The sequence below is a fragment of the Plasmodium sp. gorilla clade G2 genome (assembly GCF_900097015.1).
Source record: "Plasmodium sp. gorilla clade G2 genome assembly, chromosome: 6".
NCBI lineage: Eukaryota > Apicomplexa > Aconoidasida > Haemosporida > Plasmodiidae > Plasmodium > Plasmodium adleri (nom. inval.).
The window spans coordinates 642,427-668,054 of NC_041698.1; the positions used below are offsets into that span (position 1 = coordinate 642,427).

At 17.6% G+C, this 25,628-nt stretch overlaps 9 protein-coding genes across 9 annotated transcripts; 5 read left to right on the forward strand and 4 right to left on the reverse strand.

The window, feature by feature from the left end:
• Positions 1–1,599: 1,599 nt before the first annotated feature.
• PADL01_0616000 (conserved Plasmodium membrane protein, unknown function) lies at positions 1,600–3,963 on the forward strand (the record flags this gene model as incomplete). Its single annotated transcript, XM_028680894.1, has 1 exon — positions 1,600–3,963. One exon carries the CDS (start codon positions 1,600–1,602, stop codon positions 3,961–3,963), a length of 2,364 nt encoding a protein of 787 aa, XP_028537325.1.
• Positions 3,964–4,943: 980 nt separating this feature from the next.
• On the forward strand, positions 4,944–7,169 carry PADL01_0616100 (conserved Plasmodium protein, unknown function; the record flags this gene model as incomplete). Its single annotated transcript, XM_028680895.1, has 1 exon — positions 4,944–7,169. The coding sequence occupies one exon, from the start codon at positions 4,944–4,946 to the stop codon at positions 7,167–7,169; it is 2,226 nt and encodes a 741-aa protein (XP_028537326.1).
• Positions 7,170–7,567: 398 nt separating this feature from the next.
• Positions 7,568–8,391, reverse strand: PADL01_0616200 (conserved Plasmodium protein, unknown function; the record flags this gene model as incomplete). The annotated part of the gene is made up of 2 exons (XM_028680896.1): positions 7,568–8,163; positions 8,388–8,391. 2 exons carry the CDS (start codon positions 8,389–8,391, stop codon positions 7,568–7,570), a joined length of 600 nt encoding a protein of 199 aa, XP_028537327.1.
• A 3,179-nt stretch (positions 8,392–11,570) lies between these two features.
• PADL01_0616300 (60S ribosomal protein L27a, putative) lies at positions 11,571–12,168 on the forward strand (the record flags this gene model as incomplete). The annotated part of the gene is made up of 2 exons (XM_028680897.1): positions 11,571–11,735; positions 11,887–12,168. 2 exons carry the CDS (start codon positions 11,571–11,573, stop codon positions 12,166–12,168), a joined length of 447 nt encoding a protein of 148 aa, XP_028537328.1.
• Positions 12,169–12,872: 704 nt separating this feature from the next.
• PADL01_0616400 (conserved Plasmodium membrane protein, unknown function) lies at positions 12,873–15,207 on the reverse strand (the record flags this gene model as incomplete). The annotated part of the gene is made up of 5 exons (XM_028680898.1): positions 12,873–13,098; positions 13,182–13,261; positions 13,401–13,514; positions 13,722–13,829; positions 13,957–15,207. 5 exons carry the CDS (start codon positions 15,205–15,207, stop codon positions 12,873–12,875), a joined length of 1,779 nt encoding a protein of 592 aa, XP_028537329.1.
• A 1,838-nt stretch (positions 15,208–17,045) lies between these two features.
• Positions 17,046–17,987, forward strand: PADL01_0616500 (malate dehydrogenase; the record flags this gene model as incomplete). Its single annotated transcript, XM_028680899.1, has 1 exon — positions 17,046–17,987. The coding sequence occupies one exon, from the start codon at positions 17,046–17,048 to the stop codon at positions 17,985–17,987; it is 942 nt and encodes a 313-aa protein (XP_028537330.1).
• A 433-nt stretch (positions 17,988–18,420) lies between these two features.
• PADL01_0616600 (rhomboid protease ROM10) lies at positions 18,421–20,142 on the reverse strand (the record flags this gene model as incomplete). The annotated part of the gene is made up of 8 exons (XM_028680900.1): positions 18,421–18,511; positions 18,636–18,714; positions 18,857–18,906; positions 18,996–19,108; positions 19,203–19,290; positions 19,445–19,491; positions 19,581–19,689; positions 19,895–20,142. 8 exons carry the CDS (start codon positions 20,140–20,142, stop codon positions 18,421–18,423), a joined length of 825 nt encoding a protein of 274 aa, XP_028537331.1.
• An 885-nt stretch (positions 20,143–21,027) lies between these two features.
• On the forward strand, positions 21,028–22,006 carry PADL01_0616700 (trafficking protein particle complex subunit 6A, putative; the record flags this gene model as incomplete). The annotated part of the gene is made up of 2 exons (XM_028680901.1): positions 21,028–21,865; positions 21,975–22,006. The coding sequence occupies 2 exons, from the start codon at positions 21,028–21,030 to the stop codon at positions 22,004–22,006; spliced, it is 870 nt and encodes a 289-aa protein (XP_028537332.1).
• A 184-nt stretch (positions 22,007–22,190) lies between these two features.
• PADL01_0616800 (conserved Plasmodium protein, unknown function) lies at positions 22,191–25,351 on the reverse strand (the record flags this gene model as incomplete). The annotated part of the gene is made up of 2 exons (XM_028680902.1): positions 22,191–23,652; positions 23,751–25,351. 2 exons carry the CDS (start codon positions 25,349–25,351, stop codon positions 22,191–22,193), a joined length of 3,063 nt encoding a protein of 1,020 aa, XP_028537333.1.
• Positions 25,352–25,628: the final 277 nt, after the last annotated feature.

Below are 25,628 nucleotides of genomic sequence, written 5' to 3' on the forward strand. Positions count from 1 at the left end.
TAAGCAAATCTTATTTTACAAAAATTTATGTATTTGCATACACGTCTATATGTAATGCTCTTCATTGTATATATTATGATTATATTTATTTTATTCATATAATTGTTTTATGATAACCATTAAAAATGGAGTGTATTAAAATAAATATACATACATATATATATATATATATATATATATATATATATATTCCTTGCAAGGACAAATAATACATTTTAAAATATTTTGTCGGAATATAAAATAAATAAATATTAATATTAATATTAAAAAATGGAGCATATATATTTTCTTCTGTTCTATTATCATGCTTAATATTTTAACACACCCTCGAAAAATATGAATTAATTAAAAAAAATAATAATAATAAATAATATATATTATATTACTTTCCTATATTTTATTTTTAGATTAAATATTTTCCTAATAGACTTTGAAAAAATTAATGTTTCTGTTATTTCTTTCTTTTTTGCCATAATTGAAAATATGTAGCATTAATTTTTGTCTTTATTATAAATAATAAAATAAATTATGTTTTGGAAAATTTTTATTTATATATATATATATTATATATATTATTAACTACAATTAAATCATAAAAATATATTTTTTATAAAATATTAATATATTATATATATATATATATATATATAATTATTTTTAAAAAAATAAAAAAATAAAATAAAATAATTATATCACTGTGTTTTGTACTTCTTATATAACTTATAAAAAAATATTCAAATTAATAATCTCCATTATTCTACAAAATTATTTTTTTTTTTTTCATAGCGGTGACGTAATACTATTTTTTTTTTTCTTTTTTTTTATTGTGCATTATAAATTTGCGTTTATACATATTATATATATATATATATATATATATTATTATATGGACAGCAAATAGATTTTTTATTCAAGTGTGTAAAAAGAATATGTGTGTATATATAAATACATATATATAATATATATATATATTATTTATTTTTATTTAGAATCAACGGTGTGCGACAATAATATAGCACAATTCTACAGATACATAATTTTTTATTTTTTTGATAATTATGTACTATAAAATATATTTATATAATTGTAATTTTTTTTTTCGGTGTTGTCTATATTATTTTGTTAACCCTTTTTTATATATATTTTATTATAATTATTAAAATAATCTATATATATATATATATATATATATATATATAATATTCAAATATTTGTCTAACATTGTGAAAATTTTTTATATGTGCACATGTTATATATAATTATTCATTTTTGTTGTTGTTGTTCATTTTATTTTTACATTGTAGAATTTATATTGCACAGAGAAAAAAAAATGGACACTGCATTTTTTCATGAATTTTAATGAATTATATATAAAATAAATAATACATATATACATATTAAAATAATAATAATTATTGAAATATAATTATATGTATATATTTGTATAATTTGAAGATAAGGACAATAAGTATATACATATATATATATATTATTTACCAGTTTGTTTTCCTTCATTTTGGTTATTTTTTTATTTTTTCTACATATTTTAATTTTTCTTACTATAAATACATTACACAAAAACAAGTTTGAACCAAAACAATGAGTCACCCACAACAAAATATTTCAGTAGACTACACAAATATGGAGAATGAAGGAAATGGAAACATAAAATTAGAAGACAATGATTATTTTAATTATGCTGGAAAAGATAAAAAAGAACAAAATGAAAGTAATATGTCAGATAAATATATAACACATGTTGAGAAAGATAATGAAGATATGACATATACAAAAAATCACTATAATTTAGAAAATAATAATGAATTAAATAATAATTTTGATACACAAGGAATCATCCAAAATAAAAGTAATAATGAAAATCATAATATGTTATCAAATTCTTTAAAAAAAGAACAAGTAGGATTATATGAAAATGGAAATGAAAATAACATTGAAATTGTTGGAGAAGAAAATATAGAATCTAATATTTCATCAAAAGACACAAATAATAAAATGATGATTCAAAATTATATTGATGATAAAGAAAAGGAAGATAATATAAATGATATAAATAATTATAATAATGAAATATATAAATATATAAACACAGATAACATAAAAGAAAATGAAAAAATAATAGTTGGTCAAGAAGAAGAAATGACACATAATATAAATAATGAATATGAAGAAGAACATTCTAATAATATAGCTAAAAGAAAAAATAAACGTAAAAGTTATAATAATAACAATAATAATTATTATGCTTACAAACATCATAATAATGATTACTATAATAATAATAATAATAATAATAATACTTATGGTGAAAAAAATTATCAAATAGAACATAATAAAAATAGCATAGAGTTACACAAAATTAAAAATAAAGAATTAGATAAAGGGAAGAAAAACAAAGGAAAAAACAATAATAATAATAATAAAAGTAAAAACAAATTTTTCTTTTTATTCAGAAAGAAAGGATCGATGGCTTCTAGTTCTCATGATAAAGAAAATGAATACATTATGAAATCAAATAAAAATATAAATTATATTAATAAAGATGATCAATTTATAAAAAATGATGATAACCAAAATGGTGACAGTTCTTATAATAATAATAATAATAATACCAATTTGGATAGAGAAAAAGTTATGAATTTAATTAATAAATATAATAATATTAAGAAAAAAAATTCAGAACAAAATATTATTTATAATAATTCATCTATTACAAATACTATAAAAACAAGTGAATATGATGTAGAAAAAAATGATCTCCATACACAAAATGATGAAAATATTTGTTCTAGAGAAAACCGTATATATTCTATGAAAACTGATGATAATATAATTTTAGAATTTCAAAAAGAACATATGAATGATATAAATTATCCAAAAAATATTAGCCAAATTACAATAAAAACAAATGATGATGAAAAGAAAAAAACAAGTTATTCAGATAAAAATGAAAAGAAAACATACAGTTTTGAAAAAATCAAATCTTTTGTATCTAATAATACATATTTAAAAGATAAGAAAAGTTTAATTTTAGAAAAAAAATCACAAATTTCTAAAGAATTAAACTTTTTCTGTTCTAATTATAATATCTTGTTATGTTTCCTATTATATGTTATATGTTTCGGATTTGTTATATCCTCCTTGTGTTATGATTCATGGAAAATGCATGAAATTACTTTAAAATCATTAAATAAAGAAAAATCGGTTGAAATACATATAGGTGCAACCAATATTAGAAGAATTCAAAAAGTATCAGAAAACAACGGAGATGTTATTCTTTCTATTGATAAAGAACAAAGTATAGGATCACTCATAGAAAATAGCATTTGTACACCAGTAAAAAAAGAAACATTAGAAGAATTCTTAAAAAAATTAGCAAAACAAGAAAAATTAATATCAGATAAAAAAAAAACAGATATTAATAGAGAATTAACAGATGATGCTTTAATGGTTACTTTGAAAAATCCAGGAGATGTTGGTTTATTAACAGATGAAAAAATTATATTAGCTCGTAAACATATATTTGGACCAACCATATATAATTTAGAATGCAAATTCTTAGAAAAATTGAAAAAAGCTGGTAGTTTTCATCTAATTCTTTTATATGCTATATTAGTATTCTTATTTATATCAATTTCTTTATTATTACACATACTTCTTAAGTACAAAACAGTCAAAAAAGTACAACAAATTAAATATGCTTCTTTTGTTCTAGTAAATTTAGCATTAATTACATTAATTTCTTCAATTTTTTCTATAAATAGAGAATATAATATACCACTTTGTGTACAAAATGATGGAAGCTCAGATATATGTATGGATGGAAAATCTACTTACCTAATTCGTTCTTCTATCATCTTACTTATATTCTCAAATTTATTTTTCGGTAAATTTATAAACTTTGTGCATAACAAAAGCCACACCATAGAAGGTTCCATGGTATAAATGAAACATTGGCCAATACAAAAGAAATAAAAATAAAATATATATATATATATAAATATATATATATGTATAAGTTCATATTTTTTTTCTTTTACTTTTTTTTATTTCTCCCTCCTTTGTTGTTATAATATATATTTATATTATTATATATATCTTTATCAATTTTTTATTAATATTTATAATATGCACAACATTATAATTGCATAAATTTTTTTTTTACCATCCTATAAGGCACATATAGCCTTTGTTGTAATATATACAATATATATATATTTTTTTTTTGTATCATAAGTGTTTATATATATAATTATATGAATTTATCTGGAAAAAATATTAAGAAATTGGGAAGATTATTTTTGCACATTTGTGGAAAGTTTTTATATTTGAAGAAAATTTTGGAATGTCATAAAAATACGGGAATTTACAAATATAATATAATTTAAAAAAATATATAAATAAATTAACATTGAGATATTACCACTTTATTTTTTTATTATTACTTTTTTTTATCCATAAATTTGTATTATATTAAAACCATTGTATTTTCTGTAATATATATATGTACATATATATTTATGTTGTTTTATTTTTTCATTATATTATTGTAAATTTTACAAAAATAAAAAATAAAAAATAGAATCAAATCAAAATGAAGAAAAAAAAAATATATTCTATATAATATATATATATAGTTATAAACAAAGTGCTCTATATATTAGCAACATTTTTTTTTTTTTTTTAGTGTTTCTTTTTTTTTTATTTTATACATATAATATTAAAAAGATATTATATTTTTGAACTTACTATACATGAACTTTTTTGAATTATTTCACATATAGATAGAAAAATTATGTTATGAAAAAAATATCATGAAAATGTTTAAATTATTTAACATCTAAATACAAATATATATATATATATATATATATATACATATATATTTATTTATTTATATAATGTGTTAAGGTAAGGGTGAGAAAATGGTTCTAAAGAATACACCAATTAGATATTTTAAAAAATATGCTTTTAAAAATAAATCTTTTTTCAGTCATTTTACCAGAAATAAATATGACAGAATTTGTATAAAATTTCATACATATATTATAAGAACAAATGATATTTTAAATAATACAATATTATTTAAACCCTTCTCAAGAGTAAGTTATAGGTTATATGAAACAAATAGTTGTGAAAAAAATTTGAATGAAATATTACAAAAGGCAAATGATATATTAAAAGAAACAAATTTTTATGCATACATAAAACATGAAGATGTGAATGTAGAAAATAATTTAAAATTAAAAAAAAAAATAGATAATGATGTAGAAGTGTTTAAATTATTAAACCTTTTGAATAAAATATTAATGGTAATAAAAGAAAATGATGATTTAAAGTTAAAGTTATGGAATAATCCTATATTTATTGATTTTTTATCATATATAAAGTTAAAAATTCCTCTATTCAATTTTTACGAAATGTTTTTATTTGTATTGTGTTTCTCTAAAATTCAGTTTATGCCCCATGATTTGTTAGAAGAAATCATGTTTGTGATAAAAGAAGAAAATTATTTACTTAATTTTTTAAAAGAAGATAAAACTAAATTTTTTCAATTCTTATTAATTTTATCTAACATAAAAAATTTAAGAGGAAAGTATATGAAACAAGAACACAATTTGAATAACAATCATATAAATATTAATCATATTAATGAAAATGTGTCGCATTATTCCACTTTTATAAATAATTACACCAATGTTATTTTGAATAGCTTAATTAATAAGGAAGATGAAAAAGGTCTAGACGTAAAAGAGACACAAAAATATATGAACAATATAAATCATACTAATGATGAAAATATACATGATATAAAAAATTACAATTTAGGTGAAGAGGAAAATGAATTAAAAAGTAAGTTATCTCACACATATGATTTAGACTCTTATATGTTATTGTGTACGGCTTTATATAATTTAAATATAACAAATGGATTGTTATTATATCATATAAGTAATCAAATAATTAATATAATAGAAAATAAGAACAATGAAATGATAAAAAAGGAAAGTATGTATACAGAAAATATACAAAATATAAATGATCACAAAATAAAACAATATATTGAAACGAATGAAATAACATTAGATAAAATAGAAATGGCTAAAAAATTAATTAATATATATTTATCGTATTCCTCATTAGGATGTGATAATTATCATTTTTATGATAAAATAAATTCTTTTTTATACAATATAATTGAAGCAGTTCCAATATCAAATTGTTTAACGTTACTTTTATCTATATCCACTTTGAAAGAACAATCAACTTTTAATTTCCCTTTATGCATTTTATCTATATTAGAAAAAAAATTCATAAACAATTTTTACGCTCTTGATACAAGAGATTTGTTATTATTAATTTATTTATTTACATATCTAAAACTATACATTTCGCATCATGAAGCATATGTATGTATGTTGGATTATTTGGTAAATTTCCATAATATTGATTATTTATCTAGCGAAGAGGATCAGGTAAAATTATTGCAGATTTATATTTCGCTAGCTCAAACTAGCCAAAATGATATTTCAGAAAAAAAAGAAAAGAAAAAAAAAAAAAAAATTCTTATTGGAGAAAATGAATTTAACAAAAATGTAGATAAAGATGAAATTAGATATGAAAAGCAATGTGAGGGTAAAAATGAGGAGGAAGAAAAATTCGATTATTGTGATGACCCTGAAAATAATAATATTAATAAATTAATTGTTCAAAAATTAAAGACAAATGGTGTTATGGATAAACTTTTCAAAAACATTCAAATAGAAAATGAAGCAAATATTCCCGAAAGAAATGAAGAGATTAATGAATATATAGATGATCTATATTCATTATTAACAAATGAATTTGATAATAAAATCTGTAAAATTATAAATATCAAGAAAAATGAAATATATTTGAATTATTATTTAAATCACGTATATTTGATATTACAAAAAATGGATAATCCAAACGATGAAAATGAAATCGTTATACATTTTGATACGAACCATGTTGATTATGTGTCTAACCCTATAGATATATATATGAATATGAAAAAACAGCATATCAATAATTTTAATAGAAAATATATATTAATTAACATGTATATATGGAGGAATTTCACAAATGAAGAAAAGAAAAAGTTTATATATGACAACATAATAATATGATTATAAAAATATATATATATATATATATATATATATATTTTTGTGTTATATGAATATAATTTTGTTAATGGTTAAACAATAATTTATAATATATTTTTTTTTTTGATATTTTGTAAAACGTTTTCATTTTGATAATAAAACTATATATTTTATGTATCATTCTATAAAAAAAAAAATTTATTTTTTTAACACATATATGTTAAACTGAAAAACTACAAAACAAAGTTTATATTGCACATATAAATATAGGTTATATGTGAATTTTTATTAAGTTGTTAATTTTAAATGCATTGAAAATGGTAAATCAAAAAAATTATACAAAATGGAATCTAATAAAAATATATAATAATAAAATAATATATATATAAATATATATATATATTTTTACATGCATCAGTTTAAAAATTTTCAAGGTATTCATCCACAACCTCTTCTTCATAATCATCTTCATCATAGGATAAGTCACCATATATCATATCCACTTCATCTTCATAATTTTTAATTGAATTTTTAACTTCGTTTGGTTTCTTTTTATTAATTTGTGCATATCTTTTTTTTTTCTCCCTTTGTGAAACCATTTCTTGTAATTTTCTACTAACAGTTAGTAGATCTTTATCTTCTAATTTACTTTCACTTGCTGTAATAATTATTGATATGAATCTTTCTAAAGCTACACTCTTGGCTTTACATTTTCGTATTCTTCCTGCTAATATTTCACCTAAGGTTTCACAATCTTTTATGCTATTTAATGGGGTACTTTCTAGAGTTATAATTTTTTCGGTTACTTTAGGTTTTACTTTGTTTTCAGTTTCTTCTATTTTTTTCTTTTTATTATCACTTATATCTAAAAAGTCTGCTATATCATCTAAATTATTTTGTAAAATTTTTTTTTTAATGGCTTCATCCTTTGTTGAATCTATATTAAATTCGTCTTCTCTTTTTTCATCATCGTCATCTAGCCATTCTGTCCAATCATCTACCTCATTAGTTTTATCTTCAAAAAAAAAAAAAAAAAAAAAAAAATATAATATAATAAAATTATATTTAAAATAAATCTATAAAAAACACATAATAATATGTATACTTATATATAATCCTTCACATATTATACATATATATTATAAATTAGAACATTAATAATTCTACTCAATTTGTAAATAAATATATAAATATATTTATATATTCTTTCTTAAATTTTATAATAATATTTTTCCTTACTCATTGTATTGTATTATGTTTAAATAAAAAAAAAATATAATAATATAAACCAAAAAAAAAAAAAATATATATATATATATATATGTTATGATGAATATATAAAAAGAAATGATAAATATGAATATATATTAATTTATATTCCACATAAAAAATAAAATATATACATATATATTAATAATGTAATTAAAATATCCCTATTTTATATAAAGAATATAATTTTAATACAGTAATTTCCCAGTGATCATATATTATCGATTTGAAATATTATATTTTACATATAAAAAAATCACTGGAATATGAAAATAAAGATTATATATTAAATTCAAAAATATATATTAAATATATATATTATAATATATAAATGTATTTTATTATTAATTATTTCATGTTTTAATTTAAAACTATATAAATAAGTATTATAAAAATAATGTTACAGTGGCATGATAAAAAATAAAAATCAATAAATAAAATAATAAATAAATAATAATTTTTTTTACCTCATAAAATATATATATATATATATAAATACATGGTATAAATATATATATATATATATATTTGTATATATTATTATATATATATGGGGGAAAAAATTTTCAATGTATCATAATTTTATATTACATATTTATTTTATTAGTATATATATATTATAATTTGAAATATATCTCATATCAAACTTTATGAAATAAAAAAAAAAATATTATTTCATTATATATTTACTTAAGCATTTTTTATTTTTTTTATTTTATAAGGGAAAAAAAATATATATATGGTAAAGCCTTTTGATATATACAACAATATAATATATATATATTATATATATTTCATTTATATGATGAAACAGAAATAAGGTTCTTATATATTTTTATTTATATTATATCTATTATTTTCAAATATATAAAGGTATATTTTTATTTATTAAAACCATAATATCTAAAATTATAAGAGCATAACAATATAATATATTAAAGATAGAACGTTTTTTTAAATAGCGCTTAAATGTATCATTCAATTATATTGATCATTATAATATTTTCATTTAGTATTATATTATACGTGTGTGTTTTTATATCATGATACTTTATTATCTATACTGTGTAATAATAATTTAAATGCTATCTACAGTATTAATAGAGATTATAATTATTATATATATATATACAGCCCATATGTATTTTACTATATATAAGTTAAATATATTTTTAAAAATATTCTCATACATTGAAAAGATTTATATATATATATAATATTTTTATATGGAATCAAGAGAAAACCATAGAATAAAGAATAATAATAAAAGTACTTATATAAAGTATTACAGAAAATATTTTATTTTTTATTTAATTTTATCTATAAAAATATCAATATGGTTATATTTTTATTATTTATAACGAAAAATAAGAAAAAGGCATAATATTTTTATATCTGTATTAAAAAAAAAAAAAGAAATACGAAAAAGAAATTGCACATTTTAGCCATATGATAAAATAAATCATATATGAACAAGTTAAATAGTCTTATAAGAGAATATAAAATAAACTTTCATCATTTGACATAAATATATAAATAAATCCATTAAAATGTATTTTCTTAAAACACATACTTCACATATGAATGTTGTAATATTATGTTATCCGATGAAAGGAATTAAAAATATATATATATATATGATATGTTCCTTATCATTGTGTATTATTAAATATATACTTAATATGATATAAAATATAACACTATTTAGGAAATATCTTCTTATTCTTAAAATTTATCAATAGCATATTTGGGTCATATAGAATATATCTTAAACGAACTTTATATTTTTTCTTATATATATATATATATATTTATTTATTTATTATACTTCATATTCGTCGTAGATTTAAAAAAATAAAATAAAATAAAAATATATATATATATATATAATTGTTTCATTATATATTTAATTATTTTTATGTTCAACTGTTACATATATTTTTCCTTATTTAAAAACTTCATCCTATTTTCTTTTAAATATTCAATTATTATTTTGAAATATTCTAAATTATATATTATACAATTTTTTCTTTTATTATATAGAAAAATAAATATAAATCCTTAATTTTTTTTTTTTTCCTTATTTTTTCTATATTAATCAGATAAAGGAAAAGGAAAAAAAATGGAAGATAATTTATAAAATGAATATAATAAAAGGTGATATTAAAAAATAATAATATACACTAATGATGTATTACTGTAAATAATTTAAGAATTTATCTATTATATTATTATTTCATAGATTTTTTTAATTCATAAGGTTTTAATGTATGTAATATATATATAATTATATAATATATTAATTTATTACCCCCTTATAGCACCATTTTTACTATTCATTAAAGGTATATATATATTATATATATATATAATATATAATATATAATATATAAATATATTCATATACTGAAATATAAGCAATTAAAAAAAAAAGAAGAATTAGTATATATTAAAAATATTAGTATATGTAAAAATAGTCATGAACATATTTTATAAAGAAAATCTTATAACAATATATAATATATATTATTTATATATATATAATATATATTATATAATACTATATATTTTATATAATAATATATAAATTATTAATATAGTGCTTATGCTTATTTTTAAGTATAATTATAAATAAACCCAATAATATTTAATATGTATATTGGTAAAATATTAAACAATAATAAGTATATATAAATTTTATATATTATGTTATATTGTATTATATATATATAAATATATATAATATTATATATATATGTATTATAAAAAATATATAATACCATATATGTAGTAAATTTTTATAAAAAAAAAAAAAAAAAATTGAAAATTTAAATAGAAGAAATAAATTTTTATGAATTTATAATTTTTAAGTTTAATTAAAAAAAAAAATATTTTTTATGTTTAAACATTTTTTTTGAAAAAAGTAATAGTAATACAAATAATTAATCATTTAATAAGGTAAAAAAATAAAAAAGAAAAATATATATGGAAATAATTTCAAGCCCATTTAAAATTTTGAAACATTAACGTATTTTAATATATATTAAGAATTATATAAAATTATAATTACATTTTCATTTCATTAATATATTATTTATTTATATATTTATTTTTATTTATTTTTTTTTTTCTTTTGAAGTATATTTTTTAAAAATGGCAACAAGATTTAAGAAGAACAGGAAAAAGAGAGGTCATGTTTCAGCTGGTCACGGTCGTGTTGGTAAACACAGAAAACATCCTGGTGGAAGAGGAAAAGCTGGAGGTTTACATCATATGAGAATTAATTTTGATAAATATCACCCCGGTTATTTTGGAAAGGTAATATAAATAATAATATTATATATATATATATATATTAAACTATAATATTTACAAAAAAATATATTGTGTATTCTTTACACAATAATATATTATATGTATATATTTATTTATATGGTTATAATTTATTTTATTTTTTCCATTTGTTTAGGTTGGTATGAGACATTTAAATTTATTAAAAAATAGAACATACTGCCCAACCATTAATGTAGATAAATTATGGGGACTTTTACCAGAAGAAAAGAAAAAAGAATTTTCTGCAAATAAAGATATTGCACCTGTTATTGATGTAACCAGAAAAGGATATTTTAAAGTTTTAGGAAATGGTAAATTAAAACACAATCAACCAATTGTAGTAAAAGCAAGATACTTTTCATCAGTTGCTGAGAAAAAAATTAAAGCTGTTGGTGGCCAATGTATATTAGTTGCTTAAACATATATACATAAATATATGTATTTATATATTAATTAATTTTATTTATAAATTAGTATATTTTTATATATATATATAAATTACAATTTATAATATTAATATATATATATATATTTATTTATATGTATGTATTTATTATTGTTCATTGTATTTATATATATTTATATATTTATATTTTTATTCTTTTTTTTCCTTTTTTTTTTTTTTTTTTTAAATTACACCATACATTGTATAATTGTTCAATGGGAACTTATAATGCTTATTCATTTTATTATTAAGAATAAACAGAATAATAATTTTTTAATATATTTTAAACGAAAATATTGAGAATATATACATATAATATGAAATATATATATATTTAATATATATACCACACCTATTTTATAAGAAGTTTAATAATACAAATGTGTTGTTCTATTAATGGTTGTAACTATGTAAATATATAAATAAGTAAATAAATATATTATTATTGTGTAATAGTTCAAAAAATGTTATATATTATTGTCGTAAAACAAAAAATATATATATATATTAATATATATTTTGTGTTTATATTCGTATATAATATCGTCCCTTTTTTTCTTCTTTTTATGTGCTGTTCATATTATTTTTGATAAATATATATATATATATACCAAATATCAACGTACATTTATAATTATAATAAGTTATATATATATATATATATATATATATGTGTATTATTTAAATAATTTCATGTCTCTTATACTTTTCCTATCAAAATTTATACACACATCATTACTTTTTATATTGTCTTCTATTATCTCTTGTTCTGTTATTTTTGAAAATTTTTCTGGGACAGAAAGAAAAGAAATATCACATTTCTTAGGTAGGAGAAATAAAAGCAGTGTTATAAAATTAATTAGTAAAAGAATATACAAAAATGTATTATTTGAGTATAATGGTCTGTAAAATAATAAGATATATAAATTAATAAATATATAAATATAAATAAATATATATATTTATATATTACTTTTTTTTTATACCCAATAAATCTTATCTTTTTCAATGTCAAATCAAATAAAAATGTAGCATATGTAAAACTCGAATAGGTATAGAATATTTTCTAGAAAGGAAAGTATATATATTTTAAAATATATCAATTGATTAAAACAATATAACAAGTAAAACATTTTTAGGAATCTATATGAATGTGTGACATATGTATTATTCAAAATGAATATTTTATTTATATATTTTAATACGGTTGAGAATAATGATATTCCTAAAGAAATGAAAAAAAAAAGACATATATTCAAAAGAAGAGAATTGAGATATGTGCCCCTTTTCTCTAATATAAATATTAATCCTAGGCTTAACTATAAGAAGAACAAAATATATAAATAAATAAATAAATATATATATATATATATATATATATATATATATATACATATATATATTACAAGACTATTGTTATGCATACGCTCAAAGAATGAATTATAACTAGTTATAAATTAAATGGTTGATCAATATGTGCATATATTGTTATCTGTTTATTTTTTATGGTTTCATATTATTATTACTTTTGAGCAAAATTGAATAAATCCTGACAATGAACAAACAAGTAAATAAGACATAATGAATGTATAAATTATTGTTGAAAGGACAGACAATCTTATTTGTACAAGATACTATAAAATAAAAAGAATAAATAAATAAATATATATATATATATAATGTTTATATTTTATGTTTTTTTGGTTTTCTTAATTTTTAATTTTTTTTTTATTTTTATATATATTTTTCCTTTGGTTTTACCACCAAAAGTGAATCTAAAAAGGTGAGGTTATTTATAATGTCATCATTATATTTTAATACATCGATTATAATGTATACTAACAAATGCATAATTATTATTGTACTTATGATTAAAAATATTATTCCTAAGAAAAGTGATAAGTATGGAAATAAGATATTATTATTGTTGGTAAAATTGTCTAGTAAAATATCATACTCTTTCTCTAAGTTATGCACTGTATAATTAAGAAAATTTTTTTCCCTATTATATTTTATATATTTAAAAAATGATCGGAAATAATTCATTTTTAATAATTGATTTCTTTCTTTTTGTAATGTCTCTGTAATATTTAATAACATTTTACTTTTTCTGTTTATTATATCTAGTTGTTTTTTTAAGTCATCTTTTTTAATTTTTTTTTTTCTATATATATAAGAATTAATTAAATTGAGAGGTAATGATATTAATCCGATACCACCATAGAATATAAAAAAAAGAAATCCAATAAATGAGATGATTATAATAATATAATCATTGAATTTTAGATTAATGATTATTTTAACATTTGTGTTTTTTATATTTTCACAATGTTCTATTTTTCTTATATTATATATGACCAAATTTGTTTTGTATATTTCTTTGATGTAATTATACCATAGTTCACACTCTTGAGCATTTAAGCTTAAACTTAATTTTTTGAGATATAAGAAAGTGAAATAGAGAAAAAAAATAAATGATAAAAAAAAGAAAAGTGTTACAGGTATAATTTTTTTATAAATGGTTTTGTATGTCATCTTGTTATAATAATTATTATCATTAATAATATTATCATCATTAATAAATTTACCATCATTAATAATATAACCATCATTTTTGTTATTATTATTCTTTCCTTTATTTTGATTTTTTATTTTGATATGATGTTTATTGAAGGTATAAATTTTTCTGTCTGACTCTGAATATATGATAAACATAATAGGTGTTAACATAAAAATGTATAATATACTAAACCAATAACATATTCTAAATAATTTGAATATGTCTATATATTTTTCTATATCTTTATATGTATTATAATAAACGTCTATAGGTACTAACAATATTATTGTCCAAGATAATATATAACCAATTATAATAAAACATTTAATTATAATATAAATCAACCGATTATTTTCTTCTTTATGACTATATATTATTATTAAGCGTGTACCGATAATTCCTGATATGAGTAAATATGCCATAAAAAAAATTAATAAAATATATTCCTCCATTTTTAAATATATATAAAATGGATTTTAAAATGTACTTTTTCTAAAGAGTAATGATGCTTGTTTTATTCTCATATTTATCATAATTAAAAATGCATATTCATTTTTTATATGAAAAAAGGATAAAATAGAACAAAATTGAATTTTTTTATATTATGGATTATATATATGAATGCTACTATAAAGTAAGCATTATATGTATGTATTTATATATGTATTTTTTTTTTTTTTTTTTTTTTTTTTTTAAAGAAAAAAAAGCTATATGGAAAAAAAAAAAAAAAATGATATACATCAACCCTTTTATTTATATCATTATATAAATATATTTTATCATAATCCTCATATATAATAAATACTATGATAGGGAGAATTACACAATGTAAATAGATCTGTAATATATTTTTCTTATATATATATATATATTACCTTACAAAATAATGAATTGTAATAAATATTCTTCTATATTTTAGAATGAACATTATAGAAGAATTTCTTTTTTTTTTTTTTTTTTTTTTTTTTACCACTTTAAGTGTTTATTTTATAAAAATACAGAAGAGAATAACAACATAATTTTTGGAGAACGAAAAGGAGAAAATTTAATGAGAGAATAGAATATATTAAAAAAAAAAAAAAAAAATACAATAAAAATGTATGATGTCTATATAAATGCATTATAATGAATTCATTTTTATTTATTTTTTTTTTTTGTTGTTTAACTATTTTTGTATACCCAAAATTTTGTAAATAATATTTTTATTTTGTTGTTAATAAAATGGTAGGAATTATGATACACTATATTTTCTTAATTTTAGTGTAATTTTTTATTTTATTTTTAAATTATTAAAAAATTATATTTTCCTGGAAAAAAAAAATATATATATATATATATAATATTTCAACCATCCATATTATTTAATTTTTAATTTTTTCACACATATATTAAAAATAAAATGCTTATACACATTTGTATATTTTTATTTTATTATTCCCTTTTTGAGCTATTTTTTTTTTTTTTTTTAAACGATGAAGAAAGTATATTTCATAAAATAGTATATCTCTTATATAAGTATTCTCAATACAACTTTTATCTTTTCATTATTTATTTTTTTTATTTTTTGTTGTCATTTTATTTATATTTCAATTAAATAATATGTTTTATTTTTTTTTTTTTATAACACAATTGTAATATGCATGTATATTGTAGATATTTTTCTTTTCTTTTTCTTTTTATTTTTTATTTTCATTTATTATTATTATTTTTTATTTCTTTATATATTATAAAAATATTTTTATAATATATTACACTGTTGATGGTATTTTTTTTTTTTATTTTGATTTAAGACATATGTATACAGAAATGTAAATTAAAATATATTTAAAAGAAAATAAAAAAACACAGGAAAAAAAAAAAAATCGAAAAAAAAAAAAAAAAAAATACATAAAAATAAAAGAAAAAAAAAGAAAAGAATGAAAAGAAAATAATTACCATGTATATTTTTATTTTGCACCTTCTTTGAATATGTATTCCTTTCATTAACAGATTTAAAATACAATAAAACACAAATGAAAATATATCTGTTTCAAATTAATATATAAAATAATATACATATATATATTTTTTGTTTTAATATTTATTTGTTATTTTTTTAAATTAAAAATATAAATTTTCTTCAAATAATTTTATCCTCTTATTATTGACATATATTTTGCATTTTTTTTTTTTTCTCTCTTATAAGAAATATCAATTAACACATCCACAATATATAATAAATATAAATGAACCTTTTAAGATAATATATATATATATATTTTTATTTGTTTATTTTAATATTATATGCAAAATGACTAAAATTGCCTTAATAGGTAGTGGTCAAATCGGAACAATTGTTGGGGAATTGTGCTTGATGGAAAATTTTGGAGACCTTGTTTTATATGATGTAGTCCCAGGTATACCACAAGGAAAGGCTTTAGATTTAAAACATTTTAGTACCATATTAGGAGTAAATAGAAACATTGTTGGAACTAATCAGATCGAAGATATTAAGGATTCAGATATAATAGTGATTACAGCAGGTGTACAAAGAAAAGAAGGAATGACTAGAGAAGATTTGATAGGAGTCAATGGAAAAATAATGAAAGGTGTAGCTGAATCAGTTAAATTACATTGTTCCAAAGCTTTTGTTATTTGTGTTAGTAACCCACTTGATATTATGGTTAATGTTTTTCATAAGTTTAGTAATTTACCTCATGAAAAAATTTGTGGTATGGCAGGTATATTAGATACTTCTAGATATCGTACATTAATTGCAGAAAAACTAAAAGTATCAGCTGAAGACGTTAATGCTGTTATTTTAGGAGGACATGGTGACTTAATGGTACCCTTACAAAGATATACATCTATAAATGGTGTTCCTTTATCTGAATTTGTAAAGAAAAATATGATTAGCCAAAATGACATACAAGAAATAATTCAAAGAACCAGAAATATGGGTTCTGAAATTATTAAACTAGCCAAAGCATCTGCCGCATTTGCCCCTGCAGCTGCTATTACTAAAATGATTAAATCATATTTATATAATCAAAGTAATTTATTTACATGTGCTGTTTATTTAAATGGACATTATAAATGTTCTAATTTATTTGTTGGATCGACAGCTAAAATTGATAATAAGGGGGTACACCCAGTTGAATTCCCTTTAACAAAGGAGGAACAAGATCTTTACACGGAATCGATAGCTAGCGTTAAAAGCAACACAGAAAAGGCTTTCGACTTAATTAAATAAAATATCTAAAAAATAAACACAAATAAATATATATATATATATATATATATATAATTTATATATAATATATTCCTGTTAATTTTTTTCTTAATGTATTCCTATTTATATCACTATAAATCATCTTCTTTCCTATATCTAATCATATAATTATCTACATATATATATTATTTGTATACATTAACTAGAGAATATTTTATATTCTATTTTTATTCATATTACTCATTAATCATATAAATATATATATAATAATAATAATTAACAAATTGTCATTCGAATAGTTCATTTGATAAGAAAAATTAGAAGAAATAAAACAAAAAAAGAAAAAAAAAAAAAAAAAAAAAAAAAAAAAATTAATAATAAATAATAATTAAATATATATATTTATATATGTATATGTTTTATGTTATTAAAAAAAAGTAAAAACATCTTTGTTTTAACATTTAAAAACTATTAAACTAGCTAAGGAACCGCTTAGCAATAAAGTAATAAAAATGGCAAATAAAATTTTTAATTTCCTACTGTTCCTATAAATTGATAAAAAATAAAATATAGGAAAACAAAAAATTATAATATATATATATATATATATATATATATATATATATATGTATGTATTTATTTATATATTTATTTGTGTTATATTTTTACCCATGCAAAGTATCGCTTTTGAAAATATAAGGATAACTAACACCTGCTAGTATACCTCCAACATTACCAAGTACATTTCCTAAAAGGAAAACAAAATGTTATTTATTTTATAAACAAATAAAAGTACATCATTTTTTGATAATTATACATACGTCAAAGGGTATATGTATATATATCCGTTTATTTAAATATGTGTGTATTTGTATATTTAAAATTATTACCATTGTATGAAAATATGGAAATCATTAAATATAATGATAGAAAAGAAAATCTATAAGAAGAAAAAGAGATGAATAATATAGTGTTAATTGATATAAATAAATAGACACCTATACATATATATATATATATATATATTACATGAAATTTCCAAATATGCTTAGTTTATCAATAATATCATCATAGTGAACTATAATGTCCTGTAAAAATAATCCAATAAAACCAGACAGTATGGGACTAATACCCATTTGTACCTATATATATATAATAAAATACATACATATATTAATTAGGTATATATATTTTTTGTATATTTTTAGTTTCATTATATTTTTTATAGTTCCTTACATCTAAACATTTCGAAGTAGCACATGTGAGTAAATTTCCACAAGCTACACTCAATATCATAATAATAATATATTCTGCTTTTCCATAACTATATAAAAAAAAATAAAAATAGGTTTATACGAATGAAATTTATATGTGCATAAGGATAACTAAATTTTCGTTCACAAGTATAATATATATATATATATATATGTACATTTATTTATTTATTTATTTGTTTTTCTTTTTTTTTTTTTTTTTACTTTTTTTCAATTATTGTCCCTATGTTCATTAAATAATACGTGTTAATCTAAAATAGGAAGTAATAGAAAAAAAAAAATTATATATATATATATATTCTTTTCATATATATGTGCTATGATTTATTTTTTGTAGTACTAGGACATTCCATATATTTGAATGAAGAAAGGTGGCAGTTACTAATTTATAATATTGGTAATTATTTGAAACGGCAAATCGATTTATACCAATTTTTTTGATCACATCTCTATATATAAAAAAGAAAAAAAATTTAATTAAAAGGAAAACTTATTAAAATATAAGAATTGCAATGAAAAAATACACATACGCAATAAAGAAAAATGAAAAAAAATTGAACGTTCAGTATAAATTATTATGCATATGTACATACAATTTAATTGTATATATATATATATAGTGTTAATGATTTTCTTTTTTATATCTCTTTTTACTCATTTATGAATAGGGGACTACTAAAGTTAAAAAAGATTATATCTATAACAACAAAGAGAAATATTAACAGCAAAGAAAAGAAAAAAGTAATTGAATATAGATCAAAAGAAGGAAATAAGATTTGTATAAATTTTATATCTCTCTTGAATGTGTTATTGAAACTTGTTGTGTATTTATTGATTAATAAATTCGAATCATGGGAATAATCATTATTAAAATTATTACTAGCTCTCGTCCTAAAACTCATTTTTATAAATTATATGTTATTATAAAAGGAGATAATGAAATAGAAAAAATAAAGATATAAAAACATCAAATAGATATGATTAAACAAAAAAAAAAAAAAAAAAAAAAAAAAAAAAAAAATTTGTATGTATTATGAATACATATATGATGTTAAAAGTTGTATTTTACAAAATGAATATTAAAAACATACCATTTTCAAAATAATTTTAAAATTGGTTATTTAATATACAAAATGATCTATCGAAATAAATATTATTTTTCCAAAAATAAATATTTATATAAATGTACACATACCATATTTTTATTAATAATACTTTGCATATATATATATTTTTTTCTTTTGTCACTTTTCTTTTTTGACTCATACAAAAGTGCCTTTTAAAACTCCATACATAAATTTGAGCAACACGAGAAAAAAAAAAAAAAAAAAAAAAAAAAAAAAAAATAAAAGAATATATTTATATATATATATATAATATATGTATAACCTTATTTATATTAAAATTTATATATTTACTGCCATTTTAAAAAAAAATTTATATTTAATTTATATGTTCAGTGTGCATAAGGAACGAAATTCATATATATAACAATATATATATTATATATATATATGAATATATACAGTATATATTCTTTCTATTTTTTTTTAAGAGTATATAAAATTTATATATTTATTGTATAATATTGTTTGAATATAAAATATATATTTTATATTTAAGAACAACGTATCTTTAATCTTTAGATGTAAAAATTTTTTTTGTTATTTTTTTATTAATATATTATATTATATATATATTGTATATATTTCATTTGCTTATATATTTTAATTTTTTTTTTTTTTTTTTTTTTTTTGTTCTTAATCTGACAAAAGCAAAGTTATAATATGAGTGAAAGTAAAATTTCTAAAACTAGTTTGTTACTTTTATTTAATGAAATTATTAAGATAAATATAGAATTATTACGAAATAAGGATATTGATTTAAGTAGTGTCAGCAGTAGTGATAATTATTATGAGGATGAGGAAAATGAAAAAAGACTACCTTTTTATGATGATGAAAAAAAGGAAGAAAATGATTCAATAGAAGAAATTAACAAGAATGAAAAAATAGATAAAAATGTAAAAAATGAAAAAAAAAAGTTAAGTGAAAAGGATATTAATAATAATATGAATGAAAATATAAATGAAAATATAAATGAAAATATAAATAATAATAAAATGAATAATAATAATAAAATAAATAATAATAAAATGAATAATAATAAAATAAATAATAATGATATATATAGTAATGAAAAAAATAATTTGAATAGTGATATATATACGAATATACAAAACAATGAAAGAGATCATATAAATATTGTATCAAGCAAATTAAAAGATATAGGGAAATGTATAGGTTTGAAATTAATAGAAAGGATGCTAATATATAAAAATGAATTTTATGATGTTAAGGATATTTTAAAATTTATTTCAAAGGATATTTGGTATATTTTATTTAATAAAAATTCAGATAAAATACAAACACAAAAAAAAGGTGTCTATATAATTAATGAAAATGATATAGGTTTTTATTTACAGCATTTATTAATAGACAATGAAACAAATCAAAAAAATAATTTTATTCATTACTTTTTAATATTAATTATTGGTATTATTAAAGGTATATTAAAGAGGTTCAAGATTAAGGCATACGTGACATATGAATTAAATTACCCCCAATGTAAGTTCACAGAATATGAAATAAAACTAATAATTATATATATATATTATATATATATTATATATATATATTATATATACATATTATATTTACTTATTATATTTTATAGGTTCTTTTCAAATAAGTATAAATGACGAATAAATAGTGTCATAAAAATTATTATCATATAATATGAAAACAAATTAACAATATAATGAAATAACAAATAAAAAAAAATTGGAAAAACAAAAATATCAAACGGTTAAATATATACATATGTATATATTTTTTAATTAATTAATTTTTTTTTTTTTTTTTTAATATATATTTTTTTGAGATATTTTTTTTAAATATAATTTATCATTCCATTTAACACATTTTTTTTTATTACAATTTTATTAGTTTTTTCATCAATATATTCATGTTTACTTAAACCATGACATTTTTTATGAAATAAAAACTGCCTTTCTTTCTCATGTTGATTATAAAAAGGATTATTTTCTTTGCTCATCATACCTTTTGAATATTCGGTATGAGTATTTTTAAATAATTCTGTTTTGTTTTCATGTAACAATAATTTTTCATCACAGTTGACAAATATTTGTTGTTGTTTTATTAAAGGTTCTTTATAATTTACTTTAATTTTTTTTTTTTTATGATAATTTTTTATTATATTTTCAGTTTTTGCACATGAAAGAAATAAATAAAAATCTTTATTCTGAATAGGATATTTTTTATGATACTGTGACATAATATCTTTATCTTTTATGAATTTCGTTTCTTGTCCTATTTTATTTTGATAATAATTTGTTTGTGTCTCATTAAAAAGAAGTAATGTACTTATATCTTTTTTTTGTTGTTCTTTTGTTTTATTTATATAATTAAAATTATATGAACATTTTTTTTCCAAAAATGTTTTAATAAAATTAATTTTTTTATCTATACTATCTAGAGATAAATAGCTATTCTTGTCAATATAAAAATATTTTGTATTCAATTTAGACATGTGTCTTTTTTTCAGTTCAATAAATGCACTCAATTGTTTATCCTTATTATTATTATTATTACTATAAGTATTATTACTATCATTAATATTACTATCATTATTATTACTATCATTATTATAATTATCATCATGATTAATCGAAATGTCTAATTTTTTTACGTGCAAATATTCCTTCGGTGATAATATATCTATATATATATTAGCATTATTTCTTATATATATATCAAACATATATGGTTTTTGTTCTTTCAAAATTTCAAAATTTTCAACATTCAAATAATTTAATATATTTACTATTTCATCATGAATATACATAAAACTTTTTTTCTGAATATAATCCATATGTTTCGATATCATAGTATTAATAGATAAAGGAAATTTTTTAATAAAATCTTGTTTTTCTAAAACTAAAGTAAAACATATTTTATTTAATATATTTGTTTTCTTCTTACTTTCAATATTGTCTATTTTTATTAGCTTATTGAAAAACATTTCAATAAACTCATAGTCATAAATATTATTCATTATCATCCCTTCTGTAAAAATTACCAATTGTTTTGCTGTAAATATTGGAAATAATTCTTTTCCTTTTTCCAAACATAATTTATAAAAATTGTCATTTTTATAATTAAGTTTTGATAAATTATGAACAATTAAGCTTAAATTTAAAACTGACATACTTTCCATTCTTCGAGTGAGAATATCACATAATGTGTCACATAATTCATCATGTTTTATTTTTAATTTTCCAAGGGTATATATAATATTTGTTATGAGAATATCGTTTAATCCTTTTGCATTTCTAAAAAATAAAAAAATATATATATATATATACATCCTTACATTTTAATATTTTTTTTATTTTTTATTTTTTATTTTTTATTTTTTATTTTTTTTTACCTTAAGAATAAATTCAAACAAACATTTATAAAAGGGTCATTAAAATAATAATTTTTTGAAAGCGAATAAAATGACATAGATAAAGAAAGAATGTTAAATTCTTTTTGTCTATACTGAAAAACATTCGTCAAATATTTGTATATGAATTTATAATAGCTAATATTAAAATTGATATTACTTAAAATATATAAATATAATGATATATATTTTATATCAATATTTTTAATATTCTTTTTTATTTTAAAATGAAGTTTATAAAATATTTGTATAGGTATCAAATTCATTTTGAAATAATAATATAATATTAATATTAAAATATTTGGGTTTTCAAAGAGCATTTTTCTTTTACTTATAATATAAATTATAGTTCTTAATATTTTCATATATGTATTTTTATATTCATCATATTTATTATTTATATTTTTTAGAGCAGATATATCATTTATTATTATTTTATTTTTTTTTGTATCATTAATGCTTTTATTATGTTTACACATTGAATACGAATCATCTTGAATACTTCCTATATTTTCATTCTTATCAATAGATCCATCAGTTGTCGTATTTTTATTTATATTATTTAACTGTATATCTTTATAATATAGTAAATCATTTTTTTTTATTTTAAAATTGTTTCTACTTATGAAATATAAAAGTGACAATATATCTAAATAATTCAAATTACCAGGATTTAACAATATATATTTAGAAATATATAACAAATAAGAATTAGATATGGTAAATAAAGTTGAATAGGAATATAATATGTAACATAATGTACTATTATTCATATTATTTGTATATACATTTAGCATATTAATTTGTTTACTTTTATTTTTTTTTTTATTTTTATTAAGTAATTCAATTGTATATTCATAACTGTCTTCATTATTATTATTTTTATTATTTGTGTTTTCATTTCTTAGTAATTTATTTAGCTTGGTAGTTTTATAAACCTTGATATTATTACATACAGCTCTTAATACATTTTTAAAATAGGTATATTTATTTAATTTTATATTTCTATAACTTAAAGCTACAGATAGTAATAAAGAAGGAGATGATGCATGTTGAATATTCTCATTAATGTGTATAAATAATTTATTTATAATATCTATATTTTTTAAAATATTAAATGAAATTTTCGATTTGCTTAAATTCTGTAATTCATAAATGAAGACACTTAATTTTGCTTTATCTTTTATTTTTTCATATTCATTCAATTTTTTAAGACATAAAACTAAAATATGTTCACTTTCTTTATGTATATAACATTTTGTATAATGCGAAAATATTTTATTACTATTTAATTCTTTATCTATAATTAATTTATCATTAAAAAAGGGAGTGATATTATTATTAGTATCTATCTCATTTTCTTCCCGTTTTGTTAATAAGTTACGCACATGTAATTTATTTTTTTTTAAAGTATAATATATTTTCTTATTATTGTCTATACATATGGGTCTTTGAAATTTGTTTATTGTATTGAATTTTTTTAAAAGAGGAAAATAATAATTATTGTATGGATAAAGAAAAAATATATTTGTATACCATTTGTTACAATTATCCAAGTATATACCTAAATTTTTAATATGCATTTTTTCCTTTCTTTCTATGACATTTTTTTCTTATATTTTTTTTATGTAACGCTCTAAAAACCTTTTGATATAATAATATATATCATCATTGAAATAAAAGATTTCAAAGAAAATAAAAAGTAAAAACTTTTTTTTTTTTTTTTTTTAATATAAATAAAATGTGGAAAATGTTAAATTCTTCAAAACAATTATGAAAAATGGTACTTTTATTTATTCTATAATTAAAATGGTAATAAAACAATAAATAATAAAAAAAATATATATATATATATATATA